Below are 17,754 nucleotides of genomic sequence, written 5' to 3' on the forward strand. Positions count from 1 at the left end.
GAATCTTTATATAATTTCAGGTTTCCAATAATGTACAGCAAGGGCTGGATTTTTCAGAATGGAATTTAACAGAAGAGTTCTCTCCAAGCTTCTGCTCAAAACTGCTTATAAAAAACACAAAAGAACAAACATGTCTAATGCTGAAACTCCCCACAATTCTACATATATAAACAGCATCCTATTTCCAAAGCTCATATATATCCCAACTTCAGCAAACAGACTGTCTGAACAGCATTTACACAGAGCCAGGCTCATTCATCACCTTCAAGTTTAATTACGAAGTCATTTCCTCTTGGCAGCCTTTACTGGTCAGTGGAATTAAGTTTTACATGGTCAGGATAACAAGGAATTAGAAGTACCCATAATTCTCTTCAGCTGTACAATTTGTTAAGATCTGAAGCTTTGAAAAGGAAAGGATTTTTTTTTAGAAACAAACATTCCTTCTCGCATATAGTTGCATCTGGAACATTTATGTGGACATGATCTCAAGGGAGACTTTTATTCTGCAATTAAGTTTGGGAAAACACTGCTAAGGAAAGGAAACCTAATATTAGAAGAAGCCACAAAGAAATGGAAAGGCATCCATTTCTTCAGTAGTACAGATTGTACCAGTTGTACATTTGAACTGTGGATTGGCCAGTCACATACAATATATGCCAGATATACCCGTATGTCTTAGGGATTTATTAAATATTTTAACAAATATTATGCCAGGCTGATTTTGTGGTAGTCAGCAGGAACAACCACAATTGGAACAACCACTTGTACAGTTCAGAACAAAACCTCTCATTTTATTTTCTCCAAACTTTTTTATTAAAATGTGCAAATCTTGCATAATTCTGTCCTGTTGTGCTTTGTGGCACTTTTCCTAAATCAAAAGATTTCAAAATTAGAAATGGGCAATCTTAAGGAGCAGTTCCTAGAGGAATAACATCTAGAAATATCATTCTTCCTATTAATTCCTCATGCTTCTTAAACATGTTTTGCTAGGGAAGTATTTAATGTGAACTAGAAGGGGGGAGGGTAATACCACTCTTTTTCATCTTGCAAGCCAATATGAAGAATTACTATAGGAATCAACAATTGTCATAGTATATAGGTAGTCCTTGACTTACAACAGTCCATTTAGTGGTCGTTTGAAGTTATAACAGCTCTGAAAAAAGTGAGTTATGACCATTTTTCACACTTACGACACTTCCACACCTTTCAAAATGTTAATAGTTCCTGAGCCTTGGAAGTCTTTTTTTTTCGGCATGTTAGTCTACTCAGGGCAACGGTATAAGGACTTATGAGTCTATTTTAGGTACACCTGAAATACGTTCTCATGTAAGATTTGGGATCCAATTATATATTTTATAATTAGTATCTTTCTCCTTTCTTAAAAATAAGTTTAGGGGATTCAGTTTGGATTAAAAGGGTGTGAGAGTGGGTATGGGAAAAGGAGTTGGTTCCAATGCTAACCTAGAGGTCCCTCAGTGAAACTGAATCTTGGAATAGATAACAGGAGAAAAAATAAACAATATGTAATTTGTATGCTTGCTACCAGCTACAAAAAAAAGGTTGAACCAGTTCACAGAAGTCATGGGGATCAATGGCTTTAGTCTTGATGGCAATGTGGCTGCATCTCAAGGCCATCTCCTGGGAGACTAGTGGGCTTCCTAGTTAACTACTGTGAGAACAGATTGTTAGACTAAATGAACCAGAGGCCTGATGCTTGTGTTCTTATGTTCGGTATTCCTAGTCTAGATTTCCAGAGAGAATCAATTAAAACCAATGAATCTGTTTTTAATTCAGTGAAATAAATTTAGGGCAAATCAAGAAAAAAAAAAATCAGAGTAATGTTAAAGCCATTACATTAGCCTATTACATTAGAGTCTCCAAAAGATTGACCACTTTTATTTTAGATTAGGGGACAAGAAGAAAGAAAGAAGAAATATACAACTGCTGGATTTATCTTAGCGTTATTCATTTCATTACATACCTGATGCTTCAGTTACAAATAAAATGCAAGCAACTGCTTCATGAGTACATTTTCCTGTCCTGCATATCAATTTTATCCAGTCTACCAATTTATATTGTAAATACTTTTAAATCTTGTCAAGCGAGTAAATTATAAACAAGAGTTTAAATCAGAAATCATTGGAGAAAAATCTGTGGATTGTTTAATATGACTGGTAGAGCAAAATGATTGAGAATAGTGCGACAATGTTAACAGGTGTTTTCTTGAAAATCTAAATCTGGTTATAGAAAAGGAAAGTGGATCTACGGAGGCTGCAATTCATTACTATCTTTAATACATTTGCAAATTCCTACTGTGGAAAATCAATCTGTAAAAACAGTCCATTTCCAATTAGTGCCTCATCTGGTTTCCTACACCATTCAATTTCAGATGATTGTTATAAAAGCATGTTATGCATTTTACCACCCATATGGTTCAAATTTAACAATAAAATGTTTACATCCTGCCCTGCTCTTTTCTAGGTCCCCCCACAACACAACTTACAGATGTCTTTAATGGAATATGACTTCAAAAGTCATATGTCACTTTTTACACCAGCTAGCAAAAGTTCTCATTTTTTTTCTCCATTTTATGCCTACGTTAGATAATAAGTCAAAAACATCCTAACAGAACTGAACATTTTAAATGCTGATAACAATGAATATACTTTTTCATTTTTTTGGTTAGAGTTAGGGCATTAAATCTTGTGTTTCACTTAATATAAATTTCAAATCTGATAATTTAACTTTCGTTGTGTCCAATTTTTGCTTTGTTCAAGCACACAATAAATAACTACAGATTCAAATCACAATAATCCAATTAAACAAAAGCTCACTGTAGGACTTTCCTACCATGGCTAATTATCATAATTCAAGGCAAGGCACATCTTTAGTACAAGTACTGTACAGACAGAAATTGGCTTGGTTTCTCCTTTACTGAGGTTTACTTGATCCATTTTTCTCTAAAGTTCATATAATTCTCATAGCAAACAGAAAGAAAAGATGTAGAATGAATATATCTATCTTAATGTAATGAAACATTACATTATAAAGAACAGGGAGTCAAGCTACTCTCCAAAGCACCTGAGGGCAGGACAAGAAGCAATGGGTGGAAACTAATCAAAGAGAGAAGCAATCTAGAACGAAGGAGAAATTTCCTGACAGTTAGAACAATTAATCAGTGGAACAACTTGCCTCCAGAGGTTGTAAATGCTCCAACACTGGAAGTTTTTAAGAAGAGATGGGATAACCATTTGTCTAAAGTGATGTAGGGTTTCCTGCCTAGGCATGGGGCTGAACTAGAAGACCTCCAAGGTCCCTTCCAACTCTGTTATTCTGAAACAACCAACTCCATGTATCATTCTCTCTCATTCTTCTCTCATTCTAAATAGAATGAGACAAAACATTTAATATGGTTCTCCCCAAAAATCCTTGCTATAATAAAATTAGAAGCTGCCTTGTGACTGTTTTTAAAAGAAAAAAAGTGCTAAGGTGTTTAATGGAAAGGATAAAGTTCTTTTGCAAGTTACTGTTACTCTAAACGATTTATTACTTTCAAGAGCAGATTTTAAAAAGCCATTTTCTTATTCATAAATTATACTGCTTTCATGCAGAAATAAAAAACAGAGAAAGCTATAGAACATTGAACTGGAAGTCTCATATAACCATAAAATATGCTTTTTATAAATAATTTCTCTTACCTCCCCCGTTCTACAGCCAAGGCATCTAGTTCATCAAAAAACAATATGGACGGTGAAACAGCTCTGGCTTTCCTAAATATCTAAGGGAGAAAAAAAACATGCACTAAGATGACAAAAAAAGTTAAATTGTTGAAAAGTATACTATGTTCTTACAGAGGCTTAACGGATCCATCCAATGTTAATTCACCCATCCAATAAAGTCTAACCAGGTGGCATTCCCATATCAGTAGATAAATCTGTCAGACTTGCAACTGATAAAAGCACTTGGTTGCAAAGTATCAACATTTTACCTGTACAATCTCTGACAGCCTGAATCACTTTGAATGATTAAAATGTCTAGTGATTCAGCTGTCAAGTATAGTATTTTCCAGACCAGGATCAGCAATGGTTCGGACAGACAATATTGTCCTGTATCTGTTTGAGGATGTGTGTGTAAAGTAGGCATACTTTTCTCTCTCATCATGCAATCTATGGTTAGTTTACCCCTTCTATAAGTAAATATGAATTGTTGTACTGTTAAGTTTATTATACTTAACCTCTCTGACTGCACGTTCAGATTCCCCAACATATTTGTTCATCAATTCAGGTCCCTGCATGGGGGGAAAAAATCAAACAACTTTCAAGGATGTTTCCCTTACATCATACTTTCTTTTCAATGTTAAAAAAACACCAGCTTGAAGACAATACTTGAAAGTTTTTTATTTATTATAAAAATGTTTGAAGACGCATGCTGTTCCCTGATCAATCAACCAAATTAGTCTGGATTTGCTGAATTTCCATTAAATAGTCTTAAATAGTCTTAATTTTCTGGACTCAACCTGCCATCTACTACACATTACTTGAGGCCTTTTTCTTCTATCCCTGTCCAAACTCTATTTTTACACTCTAAATTCAGGAAAAAGAATTGTACCATCTCTGCAATCAACACAGTAAGTAATATAATGATGTATTATATAAATATTAATTAGTACTCTTCGGTTTGTGGTTGTGAAAAAGAAAGCAATTACTTGTACATATGTCTTTTTTATATGATCTACTAGTTAGCTAAAATGATACCCCACATTACTTTTGCAGGCTTGATAGTACACATGCAAATATCACTACTTAGGAAGTTTCTAGAACAAATGGCAAGTATTAAACCGTATGCATGTTGAAAGCAATGTCATGATTACAAGATGAAAAGTATGAATTGGTTGGACTAAAAAATAATCAAGATTTTGATAAAGGTAGGCTCAAATCAGCATAATATATAACATCCTGATTTTTCCACTTAGAATAAAGAAAAATACAGAGGATGAAAGAACCAGGTATAGGATGAAAAATACCTGATCTGTTAATAGTACAGGTGAAAAGAAGCTTGGAATTATGCTCACAACAAACTGAAAATAAATCAGCAGTAAAACCTGGCTCCTAAAAAGGGAAACTGTATTTTAGGCCACATCAATAGAAATACAGTTTCCAAATCATGGGAAATGATAGTTCTATTAGCATTATGTTATTATTTTCAGTATCTGCTTTGGTCATACTTACTTCAAGAAATACAGTACAGGTGGTTCTACATTTTAAGAAAGATTCAGAGAAAATGGAAAGAAATTTTGTAAGGAAAGATAGAGGGAACTGGGTATATGTGACCTTAAGAAAATTTATTTGGGGCCAATATAAGAGCAGTATTCAAATACCTAAAAGATTGATCCACAATTATGGATGTAGATGTCCTCACTTAAGGACCATTCATTTAGCAACTTTGAAGTTACAATGTGCTGGTACTTATGTCTAGCCATTGCAGCACTTGAGGTCACATGATCAAAATTCAAGCATTTGGCAACCCACCCACAGTTATGATTGCAGGGTGCATTTCAACTTCCCCACACCAACCTATCTCACACCCATCTCTGCCCTTTTGGGTGCCCTCTAATCCGCCACCTCCTGCCATTCCCAACTGACCTTTGCCATTTTCTTCCTCCCACTGCTGATGAGGTGCATCCTGCCAGGCCCTTCACAAAGCAGCTGCTGGCCTCATGATACTTTCTTCCCAAGGCTGCATATAGCCTTCTTAAAGTCACATGAGGTCTTTCATTTGAGGCCTCAGCAAGTACATGCACTGCCCCAGGAATAGCAATAGCAATAGCATTTAGACTTATATACCGCTTTACAGTGCTTTACAGTCCTTTGTAAGCGGGTTACAAGAGTCAGCATATTGGCCCCAACAATTTGGGTCCTCATTTTACCCACCTCGGAAGGATGGAAAGCTAAGTCAACCTTAAGCCTGGTGAGATTTGAACTGCCAAATTGCAGGCTGCCGGCAGGCAGCAGAAGTGGCCTGCAATACTGCACTCTAACCACTGCGCCACCAGGACGAAAGAATCATGCAGTCAGTAGCTGGATTTGCCTCATCAGAAGGGGCTACGGAGTTCAGGGCAGCTTGCACGCCTTCCCATACCTAGCAGAAGCCATCCCTGGCCCGGCAATGCTCATACTATAGTAGTTGCTTGTGCGCCATACCTTAGTTGCTGTATTGTTGCCAGGCCATAGTAACACATACCTGTGGCTGGCCTGCTTGCAAGCTATCCATAATTCAAAAGTACCTGCTACATTGCCCATTCATTTTGCTTGTTGGAAGCTGGCAGGATACCACAAGAAAATCCTCTCTTAACAACACACAATTCTTGCTTAACAACAGCAACAGCGATTGTCAGCATAGAATAGAATTCTTTATTGGCCAAGTGTGATTGAACACACAAGGAATTTGTCTTGGTGCATATGCTCTCGGTGTACATAAAAGAAGATACATTTGTCAAGAATCATAAGGTACAACACTTAATGATAGTCATAGGGAAACAGTCAATATAAATCTTAAGGATTTATATCCTTAAGGTTACAGTCATACAGTCTTAAGTGGGAGGAGATGGGTGATAGGAAAAAACTGTTCTTGTGTGTAGTTGTCTTGGTGTGCAGTGCTCTATAGCATCATTTTGAGGGTAGGAGTTGAAACAATTTATGCCCAGGATGAGAGGGGTCTGTAAATATTTTCACAGAATTGTTGTCACTAAGTGATGCGATCACATGATTTTGCACTTTATGACTGTATTGCTTAACAAAAGAAATTCTGATCCCAATTAATGCTATTAATCTGTACTTTAATTTGGATTTCTGTACTCAGCAAAGAGTTATATTTCTTGACCTAAATGCTCTCTAGGACTATATAAAGTTAATTATGAGATCCTTTTTAAAAAAACATTTTATCTCATAAATTTCATGTTACTTATTTAATAAAGAACAATTCATGAGGAACAGTCCAAAGACCCTTTCAGAACATTAACCAATCTTCTTCCAGAAATGTAATGATAATTACTCATAAAGTCAAGACGCAGGTCTTCCCAAAACCATTAATCTATTTTAACTGCTGCAGCCAAGAAATAAAGACAAAGAAATGGCAAATTTAAACTGGAAAGCATTTTGCTGTAAATGATCCAGATGACAACCCAAACTTAAGCCCATGTCAAGTGTAATAAACCACAAAGTATCTGAAGAAGGATACAGGAAGTTAGCAAAGCCAAAGTGAAGTCAATAATCTGCCAACAGAATATATTTTGAAAGTACTGCTAATTGGAAAAAGAAAAGCTAACTGAAATGGCTCATATTTAAGAGGAAAAGAAAGACACGAGGAACATTTTCTACCAAAGCCTTTACCACAATTGTACATGCTTGAAAAATTAAAATACATTTCAAGCCGCTGCCCCTCTGCCTCATCTGCATAAATTTGTGCTTTGAGATAAATCAAGTTTTAAAACCTACAAAGTTCAAGATCACTTGACAGTCCTTTAGAAATACTAATTGTTTTACATGTCTCTTCTGAGAACCACACAGCTGACACACGAAGCAACACACTGCAAAAGGCTTTTTAAAATATACATGATACAACCAACCCTCTTTGGGAGAAGCATTCTTGTAGAAAATGTCAAAAAAATACTAATGTACCGGTAACTATTTTCTCTTGCTTTTTCCTCTACTGCTCTCTGCACATAAAATGCCAAACTCTTTTCCATTCAGCAAAATTTCAACGGAACTATACAACTGGAATCCTTTGGTGGAGGAAGAGAATCACAATAGAAAATTTCAACTTCTGTTTTGTGTGTGCATATGCATCCCTTACCCCCTAGAGCAGTGGCACATACCTTTTGGGTACCAGGAATAAGTTCTGCAAAAAAGAAAAAGAAAAAATCCACAGACTGGGGCCGTGGCTTCACGCACTACCTGGATCCCACACATGCGCAGATGAAGCTTCACTCACTTCATGGACCGGTTCCCAATGGGTTGTGGACCATTACTGGTCCATGGCCTATGGGTTGGGGATCCCTGCCCTAGAGCCCCATATCTGATATATAAGCATCATACAAAGTATTGAAATAAATTAATAAATAACCAAAATTGTTTTTATTTACAAAAACTAACGGCTAGAATTAGCAAGTAGCCTAGTTTCCTTTTCTTCTTCTAAATGTACTATTCTTCCCTAGACTTGCAGTGCAGACTAAGTTGATAAATCTTGAGAACAAAAATATAAACATTATAAACAAATATATAAACAGGAAATTAAGGTAATTATTGCAATGCCCATTATACACTCAACATATCTGGCAGGCTGATAATTGAAGAATACTAGAGAAGTGTTTTTAGGGTATTTGATAACATCATGTTTAAGAACACAGTGATTACTAACCTTTACGGCTAAGAAGTTTAGACCACTTTCATGAGCCAAGGCCTTGGCAATCATGGTTTTAGAACATCCTGGTGGTCCATATAGGAGTACTCCTTTTGGTGGCTGAATGCCCATTCGAATGAAAGATTCAGGATGCTTCAGTGGCCATTCAACAGCTTGCTTTAATTTCAGTTTAACATCTTCCAGCCCTCCTATGTCTGCCCAGGATATCTATAAAGCAAGTCACTTTAATTAATTAATTCATTCATTGCTTTTTGGTAGCTCCCTCATTCAGCAGCATAAATACCATGTTATCAAGCAGCTACTAGGGGTTTAATACTTAATTAGATCTATTTTAACACTGTCTTTGGATCTCTTTTTATTGAACACCCACACCACAATCAGTGCCAAATAAGATACATTAATCAATCTTTATTTCTGCTAATACTGATGTAGTATCTCTTTAGAAGATCTTTCTCAAGTTTATTGTCCTATAAATATGTAGACCATATTTAGGTTAAAGAAGGCAGCTATATAAATACAACTGCTCAGTTCAGGATCATCAAATGTTGCAACAAGAAGCTGTTAATTCATGGGAAATGCACAAGAAAAAAAAAACAGAAATATAAACTACCACAAGTATAATAATCATTTGCACTCTCTCATTGACAATGGTCAATCATTTGCATGGCTATATTATTATCTACTATAAAGATTTTTCTTTAACTAATCTGTGTTCATGAAATTCATTTATCATGTATTGAAAGACTTTGCTGAAACAGTAGTTTTTGTGTCCATGTGTGGATATAGTTCTAGTCTACCCATATGCCTGTCTTAAAATAGTCTATCCCTGCACATTCCACAAAAATAGAGAATGATATCAATGTACAACAATGTGCTATATTTCCACCCTTGTGAGAAACTTGTGATGTTGGAAAATATGCAAGGTTAATACTGACTATTCACTTGGGCCCCTCACTATTTTTCATCGTGATGGATGTTTTCCTAGGCAAGCCTTCTTGACCTCCAGCTATGTTGGAACTTCAACTCTAGAATATCCAGACAGCATAACTAGGAATTAAAGGAGTTACAGTTCCAATATATTCCCAAGATATGGAGAGGAAAGACTTAAAGACCACTTTATCTACTTCTATGATCAGATGACTGCCTTTAAGCATGACTCTTTTTCTTATTCTCCAACCTCCAAATAATCATCTTAAAATATTGACTAGAGAAATCTTACTTTGGGCACATCAATTGTCACCTCTCTCATGGCGCTGGGCCTGACATCATTCATTGCCTGCAGGAAATGACTGCGATTAATAATTACAGATACAGACACATCATCATCCAGGAGATTCTCTTTATTATGAAGTATTCTCCGCAAAGCATGCATTCCTGTATAAAGGACATAAAATGCAAAATAATGTATGGATTTCTTATTACATTTCACAGATATTTAACAATACATAAGTAGTAAATGCTGTGCTGATCCGTGACAGTAATAAAGATTGAATTGAATGTAGTAAATGAAAAATCTGAGAAAGTAAGAGATTTCTTTTAATTAGGTTTCATCAAGCATAAACAAATGAATGCTTTAGCATTTATAGTAGTAATAGTCAATCTACTATACTCCAGATGCTAATGAATTGCATTTCCCATGACCCAGCTTCTTCGACCACTAGTCCCTCTTTCCAAGATAACTAAAGTTGCCATACATTAGAATTTTGTCAGAAATGTCAATAAATCTCTAACTTTATCTTTAAGGACAGACTTATGTTGAGGCTAGTTGGTACACTGAAAGTTCACTTGTAAACAATGACTAGTTTGTGGCTTAAACTAGTAATTATTTACAAAAAGTCTGCCATCATACCAAGTAAACATCCTTGAGACTATTTTCAAGCATTTCGTAAGAAAAGGATTTAGATTTCTGATCGTCATTATCCATCTTCTTCCACAAGCCTAATTGGGAGAAAAAGGGCATCCAAAAAGAGGAGAAAAATATACCAATTCACTGTTTTCTTTAGACTTGTCCAATTCACCAAATTATTTAGATTAACCCACCAAATTAGTCTTTAGGAAACAGCTTTGGACAATGAAGAAAAAGGTTCTAAAACTCTTAAATAAAAGAATGTGTCATTTTTACATTAAGTTACTATACCATAATCTGCAAGTACTAGAAACGTGGTGGTGATCAGGGTTGCACAATATTTTTGTGATAAAAGTAGCATATTAAAATATGTCAAAGTTACCAATTTAAAACAGTTGTTATATTCAATTGAAAAAAACCCACTTCATGCACTGTTCTTTAACCATTTCTAATCCAAAAAGAAGTTATTGATGAAATCTGATACATAAGAGGGATCACATAAAGAAAGAAACAGGACCATTCAGGATAGAGCATGTCTTCTCCTTGTTTCCAAGCTGGATCCAAACTTAGCATGTCTAACTAGATCTTTCTTCCCCACTCCTCTGGCCCACATGTACCTACTCCTTCCTTAAGATCTGGGACACTCTGCTATATTGGAAGGTTATTCTAGGATGAGAAAAGGGGGTTTAGTAGAGCTTTACTCTACTTTGGGGGATTTCTCAATCAGCTTAGTTTTACATCAGTACAGTATTTGAGAAAGATGGAAAAATCTGCTTCTTTCTATGTAGTTAAACTTCAGCCTTATTCTCCATGTGGGCAATAAAGCAGTTGAAAAACTGAGATGGTTAGAACTGTTCAAAATAAAATCTGAATTATTTATACTACACATTTGCCCAAACCATTATGCAGTTCAGCATTTAAATGAAGCAATGTTTTACACACACACACACACACACACACACACACACACAAATAACCCCAATAATAAAAGACAGATTGAAGCCAAAGCCTTAATCCTTCCCGTTTCCTCTTGTTAGCGTCATTTATTTCTGCTGTCCCCGCTGACCTTGACCTTAATCAGTGGTTATGTTATTTCCAGGAATGGCTCTAGTCAGTACTTTACCAAACACATAAATATATCTTCTTTTTCATTAAATTAGAAGGAGGAAGAACTTGGTAATGTGTTTGTATATGTGAGAACTGTGTTCTAGCTGTAAGATAGAGCAAATCCTGAACAATGACCTCACCCTTTGATTAAAGCTGCATTCCAAAAATAGCAGGCATGTGTCCAACACAAAGGAAGTTTAAAAAACGCAGTTTGCCAGAGTACATTTTGGATAAGACCCAGCTTTTACTCATGTACTGAAAGACAGCTTGAAGAACATGCCTATATATCAGACAGGACTTTTTTCCAACTCCTTAATAGATAATCATGTTCCCTTACCATTAACTACTGTGGTTAACATTTCCAAAATCCTAATAAAAACAAAGAATTGTAAAATATTTATAAATCAAGAGTCTAAACCAGTGGTGGGTTGCTCCCGGTTCGCAAGAACTGGTAGTAAAAATTTGTAGTAGTTCAGAGAACTGGTAATAACATTGGCTGGCCATGCCGCCGAACGGGTTCCCGGCCCGGTCGCCGCTCGCTTACCCCGCCCACCCCATCAGAGGCTTTTTTTTTTAACTTTTAAAAGCATTTTTTCTACAACGTCTTCGGCCGAAAAATGCTTTTAAAAGTTTTTTTAAAAAAGCCTCTGATGATTGCACGGCTCAGCTGGGATCGTCAGAGGCTTTTAAAAGCATTTTTTCTTCAACCTGTTCGGCGAAAGAGGGGAAAAAAATGCCTTTAAAAGCCTCTGGCGATCCCAGCTGAGTTGCCTGATAGTCAGAGGCTTCTAAAAGCATTTTTTTCTGCAACCTCTTAAGGTTGTAGAAAAAATGCTTTTAAAAGTAAAAAAAAAAAAAAGTTGGCCACACCCACCCAGTCATATTACTCCCCACCAACCCACGCCCACAAAATAAGCCACGCCCACAGAACTGGAAGTAAAAAATTAATAAACCCACCCCTGGTCTAAACGAAATATACCCATTCATATAAAAAGTCCACATAGCTTATAAGAGTTCATCAAAGTTGGATGTTTTATATCTTATATATACAATTTTGAATTTGACTCAGCATTTGACTTAATCAGAATGCTTAGTTTTCAAGAATGTATGTTTATAGGACAACTTAGTGTTAAAGGAACAATTAGAAAACAAAATAATTATGTACCACCACTATTCTTAGCTGGTATTCAAAGTATAGTTATTAGTTTGAATACTATTAAATTTGTAGCATTGTTTTAGATGCTTACAGTTGGTCCTCGACTTACAACAGTTCATTTAGTGACCATTCAAAGTTACAATGGCATTGAAAAAAGTGGCTTATGACAGTTTTTCACAGTTATGACCGTTGCAGCATCTCCACAGTCACATGATCAAAATTCAGGTGCTTGTCAACTGACTCATATTTATGACAGTTGAAGTGGCCTTGGGTCACGTGATCATTTTTTATGACTTTCTTATGAGCAAAGTCAATGGGGAAGCCAGATTCGCTTAACAGCAATGTCACTAACTTAATAACTGCAGTGATTTGCTTAACTACTGTGGTAAGAAAGGTTGTAAAATGGGAGAAAATTCACTTAACAAATGTTTCACTTAGGAGCAAAAAATTTGGGTTCAATTGTGGTCGTATGCCGAGGACTACCTGTACCATGGTTTAGCTAAAGGAGAGTAATGTAGAGTAATGTAGATCAAAATTTAGGTTTATAAGTGTCAAAAAAAAACCTGTAACTGGAACATGGTCTTATGTAGGATAGCCCATCACTTAGGAAGAACAAAGAGACCATTTTCAGATTCCACTGACTCAGACAGATCTATCCCAATTCAACTTTATGGGAGGGTAACTATCAAACAAAGATATATAGAATACATTCTATCTCCTGTTCTCATATCTACATATAATCTAATGTTCCCATACATACCACTATGCAGAACACATTGTGTGTTGCAAGTACTTATCTTATTCTTTCCTTGCTCATGTAGAAGTAGCTCTGCACATAGTTTTCCTCTCAGTTACAACAGAGCCATGATGGCGAACCTATGGTATGCATGCCAGAGGTGGCATGCAGCACCCTCTCTGTGGGCACGCGAGCCGTCGCCCCAGTTCAGCTTTGCCATGCATGTGCACATGCCTCCACCCAGCCTTCAGATCTCTGCCGCGCATGCGTGGGGGGTGGGCCATGCACAGGGGGCTGTGCGGGGGCACATGCGCAGGCACAGGGTGGGCCGCATGCAGGCCCCCATGTGTGCATGTGCGGGGGGGCACATGTGGGGCGCATGCAGGGGACTGCGTGCGCATTGCATTTTGGGGGTTCACGCACACGCGCGCCTTGGGCACTCGGTTCTGAAAATGTTAGCCCACTGCAATAGAGGTTACAATTACACTAACAATACAATACTCAGTTACAATACAATAGCAACAGAAGGTACAAATTCAGGAGTCTTGGGTCACTAGCTTGCCTAGTCCCTCTCTGAGGGACACAGTGATAAAGCTGAGAGGACCTTATAACAATATTGCAATTTTTACTGTTATTTGACTGCTTTATTCTTTCCTTTCTTGCAATCACAGAATCTGGATTTAACAATTATATTTGTAGAGCTGCAAAGAATATGCATAAGAGAAGACGCTTTGCAGGATGTCAACCAGCATACAACAGTTTCCTTTGTAAAAGTTTATCTAGATCCGTTCCAGTCGGGATTCAGGCCTGGGTACAGCACGGCATTGGTCACATTGGTTGATGATCTCTGGAGGGCTCAGGACAGGGGTTGTTCCTCTGTCCTGCTCCTATTAGATCTCTCAGCGGCTTTTGATAGCATCAACCATGGTATCATGCTGCGCTGGTTGGAAGAGTTGGGGGTGAGGGGCACCGTGTTGCAGTGGTTCTCCTCCTTTCTCTCTGACCTGTCACAGTCTGTGTTGGCAGGGGAGCAGAGGTCGACCCCGAGGCGCCTTGTATGCGGGGTGCCACTAGGTCGGTCCTCTCGCCCCTTCTGTTCAACATTTATGTGAAGCCACTAGGTGAGATCATCCGTGGTTTCGGGGTGAAGTACCACCAGTACGCTGATGACACTCAGTTGTACATCTCCACCCCAGGCCACCCCAATGATGCCCTTGAAGTGATGTCCCAGTGCCTGGAGGCCGTACAGATCTGGATGGGGAGAAACAGGCTCAGGCTCAACCCGGCCAAGACCGAGTGGCTGTGGTTTTCGGCACCCCGATATAGCCAATTGGTGCCATCACTGACTATTGGGGGCAAGTCATTGGCCCCCACGGAGAGGGCTCGCAACTTGGGTGTCCTCCTGGATACACAGCTGTCTTTAGAAGAGCATTTGACGGCTGTGGCCAGGAGGACTTTCTATCAGGTTCGCCTGATTCGCCAGTTGCATCCCTTTCTGGATCGGGACTCCTTATGCGCGGTCACTCATGCCCTCGTCACTTCCCGCCTGGACTACTGTAATGCTCTCTACATGGGGCTCCCCTTGAGGAGCACCCAGAGGCTCCAACTGGTCCAGAATGCGGCCGTGCAGGTGATTATGGGAGCGACATGGCGTTCCCATGTAACACCTCTCCTGCACAAGCTGTACTGGCTCCCGGTGGTCTTCCGGGTGCGCTTCAAGGTATTGGTCACCACCTTTAGAGCGTTCCATGGCTTAGGACCTGGGTACCTACAAGACCGCCTTCTGCCACCGGTAGCCTCTCACCGGCCAGTACGCTCCCAGAGAGGGGCTCCTCAGGGTACCATCAGTCAAACAGTGTCGACTGGCGGCCCCCAGGGGGAGAGCCTTCTCTGTGGTGGCACCTGCCCTTTGGAACAAGCTCCCCCCGGAGATACGGAGGATCCCAGATTTACGCACTTTCCGCCATGCCCTCAAGACCTTTTTATTTCAACAGGCTGGGCTGGCCTAACTCCTTTTAATTGTTTAATTTTAATTTATTTTTAAAAAAACAAGGGTGTTTTAATTAGTATGGGCCAAATTTATTTAATATGTTTTAAATTGTTTTTTAAATTTTATACTGTATGTGTTTTATCTCTGGCTGTTCACCGCCTTGAGTCCTTCGGGAGTAGGGCGGTATATAAATCTAAATAAACTTAAACTTAAACTTAAACTTAAAAAACTCCTTTAGAACTTCTTTTTGTCTACTTTTTAACTGGTGATTTTGGATGATAGGAGCAAAATCAGGGGCTAAATCCATCGTAAATGTGTCCTTAATGCTGATTTCCTGTTTAGCTTGCCAAAGAGGAGAAGGTATATTTAATTATACTACATTCCCCATCCAGTGATTTGCATTCATGAACTTTGTATTGGTTGATTGATTGATTGTACAATTGGTAATGCTACAATGAATCAAAGCTAGTTAAAACTGAACTTGAGTGGTTATGTGAATCAATCTATAAAGAATACATTACTGTAATGGTTACATTATCTATGAGTTCTTCTGGAATGCACCAAGTAAGAGAAACCTAGTTTTTAATTTTGTGTTTTTTCACCAAATTAATCAGTTATTCTATTCTTCACAATTTTATGAGTTAATTGTATTTTATTTTATTATATTTACAGGTCTGTATACTGTTTTGAAGTGCACAGAAATGTAAATGTACATGTGTAAATGTACACAAGTCCTTCATACTAAGTATGTACTAAACAAGATTTTGCTACTGACTCCCAACCCAACCACACATGCATATGTAATTACCAGAGAAAAAGTGGTAATATTTATTTATTAAATTTAAATCCTATCAAATCAATTCTAAATAAAGACATTATAACTTATTTTGTACTGTATTTCATTATTTCATTCATCATCCATTATCTAGACCCTATTTCTTCTTGTTTTATCACAGACACTTCTTTTCCTTGAATTCATTTTGTAACTTACCCTACATTTGCTTCCATATAACAAAATGGACAGAAGCAGACTCTCATACAGTGATTTTTGATACTTTCAATAAGCATTCTTCCTTGAAAGTTAACTCTTCCCAAACCGTAAACATTTTGATCATAATTTCTCTCCATTTCCCTGCTTCTTTTAACCAACCAGGCTCTCTTTGACTGGATAGTTTTCAACTTTATTTTTCTCTCTATATGCACTGTACAACATGGTTTTTCCTTTTTTTTTTTTTTGGTATCATTCTATGTGATGTTTTTTCTCATTCTCAGCTTCCATCATACTGTCATTTAACCAAGCACTTTTTTCAAATTTTTCATCAATGTAACTCCACATACTTTTTTGGTATTCTCTAACATAATTATTTTCACTTCACTGTATTCATTATGTTTGGAGATTACCTAATCTTCTAATATATTTGTTCATATAGAGCTAGTACCTTTCTTTATGAAGTCAGTTTTACTCGTGTCTTTCACTCATTTCTTTTTCTTTCACGTCCATTTTTTTCTGATGATCAACACCAAATAAGATCCTATCTCAGGAGGTGGAACCTCTCATCACCTTTACATCTTTCATTAATTATCTCATCTTTACTATAAACAATCAACTCAACTGTGCTCTTTGACTCATTTTCTCATATGTATGCATGAACAGGCATATGCTTAAATCACTTCTTGAAACAAGAATATATTTTTCTAAACTAATTCATGCCAAATAGTTACCATTCTGATTCATTCTTGGATCTCTGAACTGCCGAGTTACTTCTGCACTTTCATTTCATTCCCATACATCAATTCATGCCATAACAATATATCTTTCTCTGTAGGTCACATTAATGCAGAATATTGCACATTTTCTGATCACCAATTCATAATTTCTGTTCAACCTTTGTAAATTTATAATTTTATTTTTCTACTTCATAAGGTATATATCAACTTCATATCTTCTTCCCCTTTTCTCAAATTTCACATACAACATATATAATTTTCTTTCAATTCATTTATTAATTTATATTTTTTATCACATACACCTCTTTCATTCAATAAAAAAGGTCCTAAATATTGATCTCCATTTCCAATATATGGCTTTTGAATAACATCTTTAGTACTGTAAAAAAAAGAATAGACCAGCTTATCATCATTAATTCTACAATACTTAACAATTTGAGCACAATTGGGCTAATATGCTAGATGCTCAAGCAACTCCCAGTTTTACACCATGAATGCTCACACTATTTTCTTCAAGTTAGAGAATCTCTATTTGAGACAACCTTGCAAACTAACATACTGTTGCCCAGGTCCCACCAATTAGGAGATACATAATATGTGTTGACTCCATGAAGATATATTTGGAAAAATGATGAGGTTTATTAGATAAATCTAAGATGTGTTTACTACTTATGATGGGAAGGGATCTTTATTATATTATTTAAGTTTGTACATTAATTACAAAAGTAATATAAAATTGTTCCTATTTGTACAAGTATAAGAATTTGGTTCTT

The 17,754-nt window shown here is 37.1% G+C and overlaps 1 protein-coding gene across 4 annotated transcripts in view; it reads right to left on the minus strand.

The window, feature by feature from the left end:
• AFG2A (AAA ATPase AFG2A) overlaps window positions 1-17,754 on the minus strand; it is a 157,706-nt gene that overhangs the window by 124,251 nt on the left and 15,701 nt on the right. For all 4 annotated transcript variants that reach the window (XM_034442841.3, XM_034442839.3, XM_087874603.1 and 1 more), the window contains exons 10-13: window positions 9,638-9,792; window positions 8,416-8,625; window positions 4,235-4,288; window positions 3,699-3,778 (exon numbers count right to left, since the gene is read on the minus strand). In XM_034442841.3, the coding sequence (XP_034298732.2) occupies window positions 3,699-3,778; window positions 4,235-4,288; window positions 8,416-8,625; window positions 9,638-9,792 (499 nt within the window). The remainder of the gene's footprint in view (window positions 1-3,698; window positions 3,779-4,234; window positions 4,289-8,415; window positions 8,626-9,637; window positions 9,793-17,754) is intronic.

The sequence above is a fragment of the Pantherophis guttatus genome, chromosome 8, assembly GCF_059756535.1.
Source record: "Pantherophis guttatus breed Tessera chromosome 8, ASM5975653v1, whole genome shotgun sequence".
Classification (NCBI taxonomy): Eukaryota; Metazoa; Chordata; class Lepidosauria; order Squamata; family Colubridae; genus Pantherophis; species Pantherophis guttatus.